This window comes from Hipposideros armiger, unplaced genomic scaffold (assembly GCF_001890085.2).
Source record: "Hipposideros armiger isolate ML-2016 unplaced genomic scaffold, ASM189008v1 scaffold_937, whole genome shotgun sequence".
Classification (NCBI taxonomy): Eukaryota; Metazoa; Chordata; class Mammalia; order Chiroptera; family Hipposideridae; genus Hipposideros; species Hipposideros armiger.
Genome location: NW_017732287.1, coordinates 359527 through 376430, shown reverse-complemented (window position 1 = coordinate 376430; position 16904 = coordinate 359527). Strand labels below are relative to the sequence as shown.

Sequence of the window (16904 nt, the reverse complement as noted above, 5' to 3'; positions counted from 1 at the left end):
TGTTATCTTTATAATACAAGAGAACAAAATAAGTGAATTTTTTAAACCTCTAAATAATCTGTTCGCCTCCCCAACGGCTTCATATGTGGCATTCCAGCAATATTCTCAGTGTGGGCAAGCATAAGCTCTGGTGTTTAGTACACTGCAGGTGACTTGGCTGCATGGTTAGATTCAGGAACCAATGTGTTGGCCCCTGCTCGAAGCCTGGACCTGTGGTCCCCTGACATAGTGTTTCCTAGATTGTCCCCCGTCGCTTGTTTTTTTATGGCATTTTTCTATTAGAATAGAAAACAAAACTGTGTGCCGGGGGGGTGGAAGAGTGGGAAGAAGCCTGTAGCAAAAATCTGATGATGGTGAGACAGGGGGCCCAGAAGAGGTAAGTCGGGGTCAAGGTTCTCTCGCCCAGTGGGTGTTAATGAGATTGCACAAGGGCTGTTTGCTGGTGATGACTAGTCAGGGCTTAAACAGAGAGGCAGGGTGAATTTGCCTATACCCCGGGGCAGAATTCAGCCAAAGTTGGGAGCATTTCAAATTCCCCTTCCTGCCTGCCCACTGCCAAGCACATTCATTTATGGGCCTGGTTATATCTACAAATGCAGTTTCCAGTCACTAAATCATCATCCACAACTCTGACTTTTTTAACAAGCCTGGCTTTCATCTACTGGGCTTTTCCAGAAAAGCTTCTTAGAGTTGGATCTGAGATTTTTTTGATGTTGCCTTTTATCAGTAACTTCCCCTCCTGCCTGTCTCTCTCACTGAAACATTATTCCAACGTCAGAATAAAAACTCTTGCGAGAGGGTGAGGTTGGGTGACCTGCCAGCATCCAGCCCAGTGTTCTTAAAACAAAAAGTGTCTGGTGCCATCTTCAGCCAGGCAGGCAGCAGGCGACAGTGCCCCTGAGACCCCCCAGAAGCCTCTCTACCCAGCTCAGAAGAAGGCGTCTCCTGGACACAGCCTCTGAGTCTTGTCCAGAAATGGTCCTTCTTAGACTTCAAAATTCCACCTCTTCCTCAGAAGTGTCGAGGAGGAAGAGAATTCCTCCCACTCTGCCCTCCTTTACTTCTTACAGCCAGGTGAGTAATCAAATAACAAAATTGACACAAGATTTGATGAACAGGAGAAAAACCAATTTAATATGTGCACACGGGAGAATCACAGTACGATGCTCAGATCATAAAATGAGGCTCAGAGAAATGATCACACCAGACGCCTTTTTATACTTTTTAGACAAAAAATAATAATAAAAATTTTGTGGATAATTGACAGGACAAAAAAAGCTAGTGCTTATTAGACAGGAATCTAAGCAAGATGTGGGTATTCATTAGTGAGGAATCTAAACAAAGTTTGGGCTTGGGTAGTAAATTAACAAAGTGTTTATATAAGTTCTTTGGCTCATGATCTCTCAGCTGTAGTCATAAAGTTGTCTATCTCAGCTTTCCAGGTGTGAAGAGGGCACCTGTCAAAGGGGAGATTTATTTCCTGCATTCAAGGAGATTAGAGAGGGTCAAGATGCCCTTTTGGCAGCGGCTGTAAATCAAGTAACCTTAATTCAATGTAATCAATTTGCCATTGTTGGATATTTGGGGGCGGCCTGTCTTAGGCCCCAACAAGGGCTGAGAACCTGGACAAGCTAGTTAGCACCTGGCTATGGCGTAAGGACCAGCTTGTTTTAGTTCCAAAGTTCTCAGGGGACAATAGTTTCTCTCAGGTAATGTCAGCTTGCTTCATCTCCTGTGAAACTGAAACCCACTGCTGCTTTCACAAAAATCATCTCTTCTTTTCAGTAAGAATGCTAATCGTATGGAGTCAGAAGGGATACAGTTTGGAGGAGAGGGGGGTGGTTTCCAATCTAGGGTGATTCCAGTGCCATGGCCGGTCTGTGAGACCCTTGCTCTGAGCTGAGGGTTCTTGCAACATTACTTTTAATGGACATTTATATTAGATATTCTATGTTTAATGTTCATGACAGTTCAATATAACAGAACAAACCTTTATGAGAGGAGCTAGCAGGCACCCTAAGAATCACGTTAGCCCTTTGGTCGGTATCACATTTCAGTTACTCTAAACAGAACCGCATCTATCTTCCCAAAGCCTCCCAGCCTTCTTTACTCAGTCCTGAGGTCCTACTCAGTCATCTCAAATTCAGGCGTGTTTATTGATCTGCTTTTCTAGCAGGGAACAAGAAGAGGTCCTAGATGGCCAGGTGGGGGTGGGGGACCAACACCCAGGGCCCTTTTCTCCACCATTGTTTGTTCTTCTTCACCTTTCTGGGTACCCCCCCCCAAGCATGGATTGAATGGTTCAGGAGTCTCCTGCATTTGCAGAGGTTACCTGTTGGCCTTAGAAGAGTTCCTAAAAAGTTTGGTGTCCATAAAATCGGTTTTTTGTTTGTTTTTTGTTTTGTTTTTTGAAGTGCGCTAGCTAAGATGCTGGCTATCTAACGTAGGAATGGAAGAATCCTTGGGCAGAAAAGAAAGTTTTCAGCAGCATCCGTAAGTACAGCGCCTCTGCTGTCTCGGTGAGATTTTCCAAAATTGGGCTGTCCTAAAGAAGAACACATAGTTGCGGCCTCAGGCCAAGTGGACAGAATTTAGAAAGTCTTATTTGACCAGCAAGTTTCCCAGAAAGGTTTGAGATGGCTTGTGGTAGAGCAGTAATGTACTTCCTGCTGCAGGGTACTCAGACCTGGGAGCCCTGAGGGGGAGACCTGCCCAGGCCCCTTGTGTTCACTGGGAAATTCCCACATCGCTGTGTCATCATGAGAAAGGGCTGACTGTCACAGATGAAGGGTTGTAAAAATTATTCTAACCTTTGCATTAAATTAGGTGCAAAATTGCATCTCCACCTGGGAATCCATCACACTGCATTAATGCTGAATTACCTGCATTTCAAGGCAGGCCTTGAATAAAAATGCCCCAGTACATGAGGGGAGTCAGTGCAAGACTGGGGAGACCCATAGACATCCCTGATGGATGAGGCCTGGAAATGAGGACTGATGAGGCAGCAAAGCCCTGGCCACCGCCCACACTCCCGCCCACACTCCCGAGTGAGGCAAAGCTTCCCCTCCACTTTTAAAACAACCTCAAGGCGTGAATCATTATATGACCATGGCTGACTGGCTTGAGAGGAACTGAGAAAATGAAAATATTCAACGTGGCTCATTAGCAAAAGGAAATACGCAAATGTTGAGGGTCCCTCTGTGTCAGAGCCACACTCTTCTGTTTTGATCTGCTAAGCAGAGCTCTCTTCATGCCCACGTTAGGCTTCAAGCCGAGAGTTATTTTCTAGCTGCTGTACCTACTACTGACCTAATGAATGTGCTAGAAATGAGGGGCTCTAGGAAATAGAGCATGCATAGCAGTGACCACTTTAACCAGCGTTAGATCTTTTTTGTGATTTAATTCTCCAAACAGACTCACATTTTCTACAGCAGGGTTTCTTTCTCCACAGCAGCACAGCAAACACAAGTTTGGGCCACGTATGAGACCAGAGAGTTCTTTGTCGCGGGGGCTGTCTTGCGCATCATGGGGTGTTTAACAGCACCCATGGCCTCTACCCACTAGATGCCGGTCACAATCCCCCACCACAGCTGTGACAACCTAAAATGTATCTAGACAATGTCAAAGGACACAAAAATCACACACACACACACACACACACACACACACACACACACACACACACACACCCTTTGAGAATCACTGGACTATACGAAAGAGGCAATATAAAATAATTTTCATCCTAAGTTAGTTTCGCTTTTCAAATCCTAAGATTTACACACACTTAACACCTATGGATTATTGGTTTATTCCCTATGTGGAGTGAACAAGAGTTTATTCTCTTTGAGTGGCCTTCACAAAAACTCAGAATCTTCTCTGCCGTCTTCCTATCTGCTCTCCCATAGTATTCATATGTTGCTAATAATTTACCTGACCTGTTAATTCATTAATAGATCATTAATTTATTAATTCTGCACATTCATTCACTCATTCATGCAATAAGTCTGTGATTTACCGAGTGCCCAGCAGTGAGCAAGCACCACCTCGTCACCAGGATTCCCACACATATGAGGAACACATCCAACTTCCTCAGCTTGTTTATGAGGGTGTCCATTTTTGGAAGGCAACACTGCATCTGACCTGGAGGAACATGGTCCCTGGAGTCAGACAGACTTGGGTTCAAATCCCACCTCTTCTGCTCACAAGCTGGGTAGCCTTGGGCTATTTATTGAACCTGCCTGCCTCAGTTTCCCCATGTGAACATGGAAGTGATTCCATCCATTTGGCAGTTCCATGAGGCCTCAATGAGATCATGTACATCAGGCATCAGTAAACAATCGCTTATCGTCTGCCAACTGGTAGCGTGTAGCATATGACTCGCCGTCTTTGTGGGTCAAACACAGTCAAATACTGGCAACTTCCTTACAGTGCCACCTAGCATGTAAATCCAAGGTGCAGCATCACACTGACTATCTGTGCTCTGTGGAGGTCCAGCAAATATTATAAAGGGGAAGGTTCTGCCTGGTTATTTTCCTACATCTCTGCCCTGACTCTGAGTAGGCATCCTGCCAGCACAACCTAACAGCCTCCAGAGGACAAAACCACTCCCTGCAGTCCTCAGCATTCACAACCAGCTTGGATTTTAAAATCTTATAACATAGGCAATTGTACTCTTTCAGCCAATTTGTGAGGAGATAACCCGAGTTGTAGCAGTTCTCCACGTTCTGTTGCTCGTGCGTCTGTGATTTGGTTGCCGTTGACTCCCTGGGCGCCTGTCTTGGTGGGTGTTTCTCTGATGTGTCTGTATTTATGTCCCAGGTCACTCTGCTGATTGCCTTCATCTGTGTGAGAAGCTCTCCGTTGACCGGCTACAGTGCCTACAGATACTTCGAAGTGGTCACCATTTGCAACTTGATAATGATCCTCGCCTTTTACCTGGTCCACCTGTTCCGCCTCTACCGCAGGCTCACCTGCATCAGCTGGCCCCTGTCGGTAAGGGAGTGGCCTGGCCCTGTCCTCAGCACAGAAGTCAGGATGTGAGCTGGGGCACCGAGACCCCATGCTCTCCTTCCTGTATGCCCACCCTACCTCTTGCACCATCCTCAGCTGCTTCAGCCCTGAATTTCCCACTGTTAGGCGGACATCCCCTCCTGATGTCCCCTGCTTTCTAAAACCCACCTTCCAGCTACAAGAAGGCTATGCCTCTCACTTCAGTGTTGATTTTCTCAAGTGACAGATCATGGGCTGTGTGTGTGTGTGTGTGTGTGTGTGTGTGTGTGTGTGTGTGTGTGTGTGTNGTGTGTGTGTGTGTGTGTGTGTGTGTGTGTGTGTGTGTGTGTGTGTGTGTGTGTGTGTGTGTAAGTTGGGAGGAAGAATGTGGAAGGAAGGAAAAAGCTGAAAAAGGTGATGGGTATTTATACCTTTGTGAATATTAAATGATAAGATCTGACAGCTAAAATGAACTGGCAGAGTCTGAGGAAAGATTTCGAAGTTGCCAGCGGTTTTTTTTTTTTCACTATGTTATTTAAAAAAAAAAAGAACAGCTTTATTGATAATTCACATGCCATGCAATTACCCATTTAAAGTATACAATTCAAGAGATTTTAGTATATTCCCAGAGTTGCACAACCATCACCACAGTCAATTTTAGAATATTTTCATCACCTCAAAAAGAAACCTCATGCCCTTTAGCAATCACCTCCTGTCCTTCATCCTCTCCAGCCCTGAGCAACTGCTAATCTTTCTGTCTCTATAAATTTTTCTATTCTAGACCTTTTGTGTAAATAGAGTCATATATGTGGTCTTCTATGACTGGCTTCTTTCACTTAGAGTGTTTTCATGGTTTATTTATGTAGTACTTCAGCATGTGTCAGTACTTCATTTCTTTTTACAGCCAAATAATATTTCATTGAAAGGATATACCACATTTTGTTTATCCATTCATCATTGATGGACATGTGGGCTGTTTCCACCTTTTGGCTATTATGAATAATTGCTGCTATGAACATTCATGTGCAAGTTTTTGGTGTGGATGTGTTTTCATTTCGCTTGGGAATATACCTAAGAGTGGAATTGCTCGGTCACGTGGTAACTATGTTTAATTGTTTCCACTGCCAGACTATTTACCAAAGTGGTACACCATTTTACATTCCCATCAACAGTGTATGTGGGTTCCAATTTTTCCACATTCTTGTCAACACTTGTTTTCTGACTTTCTGATTTTAGTCATTCTAGTGAATGTGAAGGGGTATCTTGTGGGTTTGACTTGCATTTCTCTGATGATTAATGACATCAGTCATGTTTTCATGTGCTTTTTGGCCATTTGTGTACTTTCCTTGGAGAAATGTCTATTCAGATCCTTTGCCCATTCTTTGATTAGGTTGTCTTTTTATTATTGAGTTGTCAGAGTTCTTTGTAAAGTCTAGTTAAAAACTCCTTATCATGCACATGATTTGCAGATATTTTCTCCCATTCTGCTGGTTGTTTTTCACTTTCTTGATAGTGTCCATTAAAGCACAATTTTTAAATTTTGATGAAATCTGATTGATCTATTTTTCTTTTGTTGTTTGTGTTTTTGGTATATCTAAAAAGTCGTTGCCAAATCCAAGGCTGTGAAGATTTACCTCTATGTTTTCTTCTGAGTTTCATAGTTTTAGATCTATTTTGAGTTAATTTTTGCATAGAGTATGAAGTAAGGATTCAACTTCATTCTTTGGTGTGTGAATGTCCAGTTGTCCCACACCATCTGTTGGAAGACTATCCTTTCCCCATTGAATTGTCTTGGCCACTTTGTTGAAAAATTGTCCTGGCCATAAACACATGGATTTATTTTTGGACTCAATTCTATTGCATTGATCTTACTACACTATCTTTATGACTATAAATTTGTAGTAAGTTCTGAAATTAGAAAGTGTGAGTCTTCCCATTTATTCCTATTTTTCAGGATTGTTTTGGATTTTTGCAATTTCATATGAATTTTAGAATCAGCTTTTCAGTTTCTACAAAGAAGTCCGCTGGGATTCTAACAGGAATTATAGTGAGTCAATTTGGAGAGTATTGCCGTCTTAACAATATTAAGTCTTGTGATCCATGAACATGGGAGGTTTTTCCATTTATTTAGATCTTCTTTAATTTCTTTCAACAATATTTTGTAGTTTTAAGAATATAGGTTTTGCCCTTTTTTGGTTAAATTTTTTCCTAAGTATCTTATTCTTTTTTATGCTATTTCAAATGTAATTATTTTCTTAATTTTTAAGTGTTTATTGCAAGTGGATAGAAATACAGTTAACTTTCATGTATTGATCTTGTATTCTCAACCTTGCTGAACTCATTTTTTAGATCTAATAGATTGTTAGTAGATTCCTTAGACTTTTCTGTATACAAGATCATGTCATTTGTGAATATAGTTTTACATTTCTTTCCAATATCACCCCTATATCATTATTTCTTTTATTACCTTGCCTTATTGCAAGAAATTAGTTGTCTGTTGAATCAAAGTGGGAAGAGTAGACATCATTGCCTTCTTTCTGATCTTGTTAGGAGGAAAGCAGTCCATCTTTCATCATAAAATATGATGTTAGCTGTGGGTTTTTTGTAGATGCCATTTATCATATCAAAAAAATTACCTTCTAGTCCTACTTTGTTGAGTGTTTTATCATGAAAGGGTGTTAGATTTTGTCACATGCTTTTTCTTTGTCTATTGAGATAATCATGTGGGGTTCCTCCTCCCCTTTCCCCAATAGTCTATTAATATGGTGTATTACATTGATTTTCGTATGTGGAGCCAACCTTGCATTCCTGGGATAAATTCTGTTTGGCCATAGTGTAAAATTCAGTTTATATGTAGCTGGATTTGGTTTGCTTGTATTTTATTAAGGATTTTTGCATTTGCATTCATAAGAGACATTATTGGTTTCTTGCAATGTCTTTGTATGGTTTTGTTATTAGGGTAATACTAGCCTCACAAAACAATTTGGGAAGTATCTCCTCCTCTTCTGTTTTTTAGAAGGGTTTGTGAAGAGTTGGTATTAATTCTTTAAATGTTTGTTAGAATCCCACAGTAAAGCTATCCAGACCTGGGCTTTTATTGTGGATATTTCTTCTTATTATTATTAATTCAAATTCTACTTGTTATAGATTTATTCAGATTGTTTATTTCTGCTTGAGTCATTTTCAGTAGTATGTCTTTCTAAGAATATGTTTTTTTCATCTAAGTTATCTAATTTATTGGCATACAATTGTTCATAGTATCCCTTTAAAATACTTTTTATATCTGTAAAATCAGTAATGATGTGCTCTCTTTTCATTTATGACTTTGGACATTTGAATCTTTTCTCTTTTTTTTCCTTGATCAGTCTAACTAAAGGTTTGTCTTTTGTTGATCTTTTCAAAGAACCAGCTGTTGGTTTCATTGATTTTCTCTATTGTTTTTCTGTTCCCTATATCATCAATTTCTGCTCAGATATTTATTCCTTTCCTTCTTTTTGCTTTAGGTTTAGTTTGTCTTCTTTTCTAGTGTCTTAAGGTAAAGGTTAGATTATTAATTTGAAACTTTTCTTCTTTTTTGTTTTAATATAGGCATTTACAGCTATAAATTTCTCTCTGAGCACTGCTTTCGTTGCACTGCATACTTTTGGTATATTGTGTGTTCATGTTCACCCATCTCCAAGTATTTTCCAATTACCCTTGTGATTTCTTCTTTGACCCATTAGTTAGTTAGGAATGTGTTGTTTAATTTCTCCATATCTGTGAGTTTCCCAGATTTCTTTCTGCTATTCATTTTTAATTTCATTCTGTTGTAGTTGGAGAACATACTTCATATTGTTTCAATCCTTTTACATTTACTGAGGTTTGTTATATGGTTTGGCATGCGGTCTATCCTGGAGAATTCCAAAATAAAGCCATGTTTTATGTGCATTTGAAAAGAATGTATATTTTATTGTTGGTTAGAGTGTTTTATAGATGTGTGTTATGTCTAGTTGTGTTACACAATTGTTCGAGTCTTCTATTTCCTTGTTGATCTTTCTTCCTTATTCTGTACATTATTGAAAGTGGGGTATTGAAGCCTCCAACTATTATTTTTGAATTATCTATTTCTCCTTTCTTTGAGTTTTTGCTTTATGTATTTTGTTGCTCTGTTATTAGATGCATATATGTTTATAATTGTTATCTTTTCCTGAATTGACATTTTCATCATTACAAAATGTCCCTCTTTATTTCTGGTAACATGTTTTGTTTTGTGTTTTAATCTCTTTGTCTGATACTATTATAGACACTTCAGCCTTCATTTGGTTGCTGTTTGAATAACATATCTTTTCCATCCTTCTACTTTTAATCTACTTGTATCTTTGAATATAAAGAGTGTTTCCTATAGACAGAATATAGTTGGGTCTTTTTAAAATCCAGTCTGACAGCCTCTGTTTCTTGATTGAATTATTTAATCATTCACACTTAACATTATTACCTACTGTGATTTTAAAAGAAATTTCTTTACTGTTCCTGAGTTATAAGGCCCCTTTCAAAGTTATGGCACCTTTTTGCTTCTTTTGAGAACAAGCTCTTCTGGCCTTCCCTGATGCTGATAATGAAGAAGCAAAGGGGAGAATAAAAGCTGGGGGACCTGAATGAGGGTAGGCTGGAAGGGGAGTGAATGTTGGAAGGATAAGCTCAGCCACACATTTTTTTACTATTCAAGCACCTTCCATTTAGTACTCTCAACTCATTTTCCCTGTCCTGTGTCATACGCCTTTTTCTTCGTGTGTGAGAATCTTGGAGGTAGGGAACTTCTGTTACTAATCTGCTCTTGAATCAAATTCTCTGTGGGCTACTTCATAATATTCCTTTCAGGTCACTAAGGGAAAAATCAGGTTCTTGGATTTTGCACAACTTTGAGAGGAGCGGCAGCTTAAAAGTTGAATGCTTTTCCAAAATTTAATAGCTACTGCCCTGATGGACAGAACTACATGAAGGAAAGATTTCTAAACTCTCATGAAGACGACTGAAAATGAATAGTCTGGATTCAGAGTGAGTACTATGGATGGCCCTAAGCCCCAGCTCTCCTCTGATCTGGTGTTTATTGGGGACGAAGAATGATGAGGTGGAAGTATTACTATGTTGCTGAACGACAGCGGTCCAGCCTCCTCCAGGGCCTGCAAAGATGCCATTTTAATCATGAAGTAAATGGGGTGTAAATGGATGGCCTTGTGGACCAAGGGGAGAAGTATAAAGTGTGAGTCATTTCTGCCAGTAGACTCATCAGAGTTTGGCCTGAGGCATACTTTCAGAGAGAAGAGAAGGGGAAAGACAAAATGAGGACAAAACCAGTAGGACTTAGAGTGAGAAAACCCGCTCCTGCCACACACACAGGCACTTCACAGAACTGCTGACCTCGTTCCGGGCTCTGACTCGAGGTCTGAGGGGGCGGAGCACATCTCAAGTCCACACCTAAGTGTTCACAGAACAGGCAGACACTCTGGGCTGTCAGCAAAGCTAGGACATTGTTCGCCCAGAACTCTATCTGAAGCAGATGCGAAAGGCACACATCTCTCTAGGGGCTTTGCTTCTCAGAACTGGATCTTTGTTTGAACACTCCATCCTGGGAGTTGGGAGAAGCTCATTTGCTTTTTAGTAGCTTTGGGCAGAGGTTTAGGCACTGTGTACAAATTGATCTCAGGAGTGGAACCGTCCTTAATGGATCTCTCTCTTCACACAAAAAGCATCCTTTTTGTTCCCCGTCTCCCCGCCTGCGTTGGCATCTTTCCTCTCTTGCTTGGCCTCATCGTGGCCAGCCTTCTGTGTCTGTTGCCTGTGAGCTGTGTGGCTCCTGTCAGGGTGTTCCCCTCCATCCCCTTCCATTTATCTCTTCTGACCAGGAGTGGACCTCCCTACCCACTGCTCTGCTCTGTTTTTTTCCGCAGGAACTTCTGCACTATTTAATTGGCACCCTCCTCCTCCTCATCGCCTCCATCGTGGTAGCCTCCAACAGTTACAGCCAGAGCGGAGTGGTAGCTGGAGCGGTGAGGACTTTCTTGGGAATACTTCAGCAATGAATTCATGTTTTGAATGCTCATTTTCTCCCTGACAGGGACAGTGAAGGGATTGTTTTCTGGGGCCTTTCTTTCACAGAACCGGTACCCACCTTGAGCCAGCCAGCAACAGTCTCTAAAGAGCCTTAAACTTGGGCCCACAAGGCAGGGTCTCAGGGGGTGGATCGTCAGGGCTGTTGGCAAACCCAAATGGCCCCAGCGGTCCCAGGCCTCTCTTGCTTAGAGCCACTACTTAAATCAGGGGGCAAGTAGTTTTAATTCACTGGCTTGTTCTGGCCTTTGGGGCCCAAGAGAACAGAACTGTGATCAGTTAGTGATATCGGCCATCAGCCCTAACTTCCCAGTCCTAATTTTTAACCATATTCAGCCAGGAAATACTGTATTTCCCCATATATAAGACACATCCTTTTTCGAAAAATTTGGGGTCTAAAAACTGGGTGCATTTTATACAGTGGTTGTAGTTTTCTTTACTTGCATTTCCTGCTTTTTTCGTGCTTGTTTTTGTGCTCATACAACCACTGTATAAGACGCACCGAGTTTTAGACCCCAAATTTTTCGGAAAAGGGTGCATGCGTCTTATACGTGGGGAAATAACGGTAATCTTCCTATCCCTTTCAAAGGTGAAAATTGATCCGGCTGATAGCCTAAATAGAAGTAGCATGGAAAAGTACAAAACTACAGTGCCGTGGGAGCTATGTATGTTTATCACACATATGCACACACATTTATACATATGTGTATGTTATGGTTTTTAAAAGATTTATAGACTCCTGTCATCTGATTTCTCATTTAGTAAATTGTTTACAGTTGGGTGGCCTGTGAGCCAGTACTGATTTGCCTCACTAAAGAGCAGGCAAGATTTTTTTTTAATGAGTTTTCAGAAAAGTTCCCTGTGTGACCGTCACCCTTTCATTTATACACGTTACCAAATTTCTCCAGACTTTGTGCTGAGAGTGGGTTCATGCCTGGAATGCCACCGAGGGGTGGAATGTGCCCTCCAAAGGTCAGCCTGGGGCAGAAGGGCAGCCATCTAAACGCTGATGCCCCTAAGCGTCTCCCACAGCCCACCCTTCCATCCCCACCCCGCACCCCCTCCAATCCTCACTCCCCGCAGCCTCCAAGGAGAGGTGACCTGCAGGTTACCACCTTCCCGAACTATAGGCTGGCTGGCAGAGGAGACACCGAGGAGATCTGTGCCCACTGTTTTAGGACCACATGGGGAGAGTCCCACTGAGTTTTATGATTCAGGTTGCACTTAACGGTGTTAGCCCTGGAATCCTAATAAACCCCATTTATCATACACCATCTTTGGGCCTAGGGAGCCAGAGGAAATAAAAAGATATGACCCTTGCTTATGAGAAAATGGTGGTTTAGCTTAGGAGTCAGGGCCAAGGCACATGAAACAATTAGCAAACAAGGCATTGTTGTCCAGGATAGTATTATGTAGTGATAAAATAAACTGTTCAATTATGCAGTGCAGACAGTTGGAGACCATGATAGTATATAATGTGCTAATTGTGCCGAACAGACAATGAGGTCAGAACAGGCTCTAATAGGCTAATTATGTGGTGCAGACAATCAGTACAAAAGGGGCCAAGGAGATGGACCTGGGGGAGGGGGAGGGCGAGGTGGGTGTGGAATGGTGGGGGCAGCTGCTTATACCAACCAGCAGCCAGGCTTGAAAAGAAAACCGAACCTTGAAAAACCTTGAAAATCCTGCCCTTTGTCAGGCTGCTCCTGGGCCGAAGTCAGCAGTGGCTTTGGCCAGGCACTTAGTGGCAACGTAATGAGCCTGAGGCCTTTTGCAAGTCTGAGAACACCTGAGCAACAAGTAGAGCAGAGCGTGGACTCTGGAACCAGACTCCTGGGCTCCCATCCCAGGTCTGGCCCTTGCTGCTCCGTGGCCCTTGGCAAACAGTGGGGCTCCCGTCCCTCCTGTTTTCTTCAGTGGTAAAATGGGGAGGGGAGGTGGGGTAACAGCAGCAACCCCCTGGCAGAGTTGTGAGGATTAATGGAATCAACACACCGGAGGGCTTAGAAGACTGGCAGGTATATATTAAGTGCTCACTAAATTTTGGCTGCAGCTGCCAGTACTGTTCACAAATGAAAAAAATGGCTTCAGGCTTTGACGTTCCAGACACAAGGCCCGCTTCCTCTCCTCCTGCCTGTTCCCCCATCTATAGATGAGAGGTTGAACAGGGCGAGGTCCCCACACTTGAGCACCGGAAGGACCCTCAGAAAGGACATGAGCACTGCCTGAACTTATTTTAGTCTAATATTATTTAAATATGTGCATATGTAAGACTAAATAGCAAGGCCTCAGCTTCTGGCTCTTACACATCTAGGAAGCCAAACAGAAAACCATTATGAATGAAATGCAAACAATGCTACCACATCCATAAAATCCATTTGAACATTAAAATTTTTAAGACCCCAATTAAAATGTACAATTCTACCTTTTTCTTTTTTATTAGCCCAGATAATTAAAGTACAGTGGCTTGGCCCCAGCTCGGTTATAAATATAAACCCAAACATGGGCACTGAAGTTGCCTAGAGTGAGAAGAACCGAGGAGTTGAGACCCAGAGACCTGGGACCCCGCTGGGGGACCCGGGGTCAGGGCCTCATCTCTGTACCTAGTTTGGATGAGGTGGTTGAGGCATATAATTCCCCAAGTTCCCTTCTTACCACAGTCGTTACAGGGAACAGGCACAGAGGTGAGAAACAGAAAGACTGCCTGAACGGCTGACCTCGGCCTGGGAACTTCCTCTCCTTTGTCTCCTGTGCAGATCTTTGGTTTCGTGGCCACCTTCCTCTGCCTGGCGAGCGTATGGCTGTCCTACAAGATCTCGTGTGTGACCCAGTCAACAGGTGAGTTCCGGTCGTCTGAACACAGAGGATCTCTGGAAGTTCCCTAGGCTTGGGAACAGGAGGACAGCCAGACGTTCTGGGGTTCCACACTAGGGAACAACCTGCTGTAGGGGGGCTGCGGGAGCTCAGGGGCCCCGGAGGAAAGCCGTAGCCCAAGCACCTCTGCTCCTGCCCCTGTCTCCACCACGCCCAGGGACGCCCTCACATTTCAGCCTCTGATGAGGAAGCATTTTCTTCCCATGTTTCCCAATGTCAAAAACAAAATATGAAATTGTCGCCCCAATAAACTTTAATGAAAAATATAAAGAAAGAGCTGAGCTGCCAGCAGGTGGCAGGATGGCTCAGCTAAAAAAAAAAAAAAAAATTGAGATTTGGATGGCTCAGCTAAAAAAACAAACAAACAAACAAAAAATATAAAGAAAGAAAATTTGGGTTGTCGGAAAAGTCATGGCGTATTTTTTTCTGGTTTTCATCGCAAAAATGCATCATGACTTTTCCGACAACCCAATACAAATAAGAAAAAAAAATGTTCTTAATAAAAACCATCTATCACCCTATCCAGAAATAGCCCCTGCTGGGTGGCTATCCTTCCAGTATTTCCTTTCTCTGAATATATAGAGATTTATAGAAATACAGGTAGAGATATATAGATACACATGTTGCTTTTGTTAAAAAGATCAGACTTCATGTGTTATTTTCTTACCTGCTTTTTTTCTCCTGTTTAACGGTCTACCAGACATTTCCCCCATGTCATGAGGTGTCCTTTTCTGTCATTCCTAATGGCTCCATGGTGTTGGATTGGCCCCACTGCACGTCTGTGCCATAGTTTCTTTGTCTCCTGTCTGGGGGTATTATGTTTGTTTTTAAAATTTTTGCTACTAAAAAGTGCTATAATGAGCATCTTTCTAAATATATCCCTATACATATACCTAATGTTTTTTATCTTTAGAATAAATTCCTAGCAGTAGAATTGCTGCAGGCGTGGACCAGCTATTTTGATTAATTCACTTCTTTCTTTGGTCTATGGCTTCCTTCCTTTGTTCTTTTTCTTTCTTAAAAAAAATTACATTAAAAATATCAAAGTATTTACGTTTTGTTGTCTGAGTTGCCCTGCAGAGGGGCCATCGCAGCAGAGCTTCGATTTCCTTCTAGTAGCCGCTGGCAAGAAGTTGACAGGATGGGAGCCAGTCACAAAAGACCACATACTGTAGGATTCCATTTATGTGAAATGTCCAGAATAGACCAATCCATAGAGACAGAAAGTAGATTAGTGGTTGCTTAGGGCTGGGGGGAGGTGGGGTAAGGTATAACTGCTAATGGATATGCAGTTTCTTTTTGAAGCGATAAAAATGTTCTAAAATTGTGGTGATGGTTACACAATTCCATGACTATAGTGAACACCATAGAATTGTACACTTTAAATGAATGAATTCTATGGTACATGAATTATATCTCAGTAAAGCTGTTCATGGGGGAAAAAAGAATGATGAAAAAAGAATGTAAAAATAAAGTGAATAGGTAATATCTACAGGTAATAAATCTATACATATTGGCATAAATATATTACTTAAAATTGTGGAGGAAGAGCCAGAAGAAACAGCTAAAGGAGTTCAGATACCTCTGAGGGGGAAACCCTGGGTGGGGAGAGGTCCGGATGGGAATCCCCTCTGTGCTATTTAATAGGTTTTCTATTTTAGAAATGTATTTAAAAAGAATAAAATAATCCCAATGAAAGTTGGTGCTGGGTGGAGGAGGCAATGCACTGAGCAGATGGTGGGTCAGCCGTATAGTCTGCAACTTCTGAGTGGGCCCTGCCCTGGCCAGCCGTCCTGACTTTGCCATTTCCTTCCCAAGATGCAGCCGTCTGAGGACCTCACAGCCTCCGGGCCCGCAGGAGGCCCTGCAGGACGCATGGCCTAGCAGACAGGAGGGTCAGTGGGCCAGTGACCTTAGGAAAGACTTCTGAACCTGTATTCCTGTGCCAAAGCCCCACTGGGCTGGTAGGTACAGAAGGGGACCTTCACCTTCCTACTGGGCTCCTGAGCTGCTCGGAACCTGTCTCTCCGGTCATCCTTGAAGAATTCCCCATCTGGGAAAGAAAATCAACCTTCTTGGAAATCTGGTCTCTCCCTCCTGCTTTTAGAACTGCCTCAGGGACTGGTGACCCCACTTAACAGAGTGGAGGGGTTTCTGAATACTCCTGCCTAAATCTGCCTCTACTTCACATTCCTCCAGGGAGTGAAGCTGCCTTAAGTCTACCTATAAAAACAAAGCCATCTCCTAATTTATGTAGCTTGGAAATCTGGTCTTGAAGTTACCCCTTTCTTAAAATGAGGCGTGCCTGTAGAAGTACTGTGTGGTCAGCCTGTCCCCAAAGAGGAGACCTCCGTCTCCTTTCCCGGCTCTGCCTTCGTGACATTGTGTGTACATGTGCGTGTATGTATGTGTGTTTGTGTTTTTAAATAAAATATTGACTTGGCCAATGGCAGAAGGATTTCTTATTAACCTAGAAGAAGGCTGTAAACCCAGGAGTGCAGTGAAGGGGCCCACGAGTGTCATGGGGAAGCACTCGATGCTACCTGGGGGCCCACTCACGATGGGGGAAGAGTAAAGGATGCAGAAGACACCAGCCTCAAGATTTACATACTTTGAAAGTACATTGGTTTTAAGGGTAGAAGCCAGGATTATTCACACAAGACATAAAGCAGGACTCAAAAGCAACACAGGCAGCCTTGAAAAAGAAAAAAATTCTGACATATACTACAACATGGATGAACCTCAAAGATGTGATATTAAATGAAATAGCCCAGACACAAAAGGACACATACTATATGATTTTTTTTTTATATATGATGGACCTAGAGTAGTCAAAATTCAGAGTCAGAAAGCAGAATGGGGGCCGGCCGAGTGGCGCGATGGTTAAGAGCTGGCTTGGGATGCCAGAGGGCCCCGGTTCGGATCCCACATATGAGGGCCACTGACACTGCCCT

At 42.5% G+C, this 16904-nt stretch overlaps 1 protein-coding gene across 4 annotated transcripts in view; it reads left to right on the top strand.

Moving 5' to 3' along the window:
- CMTM7 (CKLF like MARVEL transmembrane domain containing 7) overlaps positions 1-16397 on the top strand; it is a 64719-nt gene extending 48322 nt beyond the window's left edge. For 2 of the 4 annotated variants that reach the window (XM_019630726.1, XM_019630725.1), the window contains exons 2-5: positions 4819-4992; positions 10917-11015; positions 13833-13914; positions 15769-16397. In XM_019630726.1, the coding sequence (XP_019486271.1) occupies positions 4819-4992; positions 10917-11015; positions 13833-13914; positions 15769-15782 (369 nt within the window). In that variant the 3' untranslated portion in view covers positions 15783-16397. The other 2 variants (XM_019630728.1, XM_019630727.1) reach the window with 2 other exon arrangements.
- Positions 16398-16904: the final 507 nt, after the last annotated feature.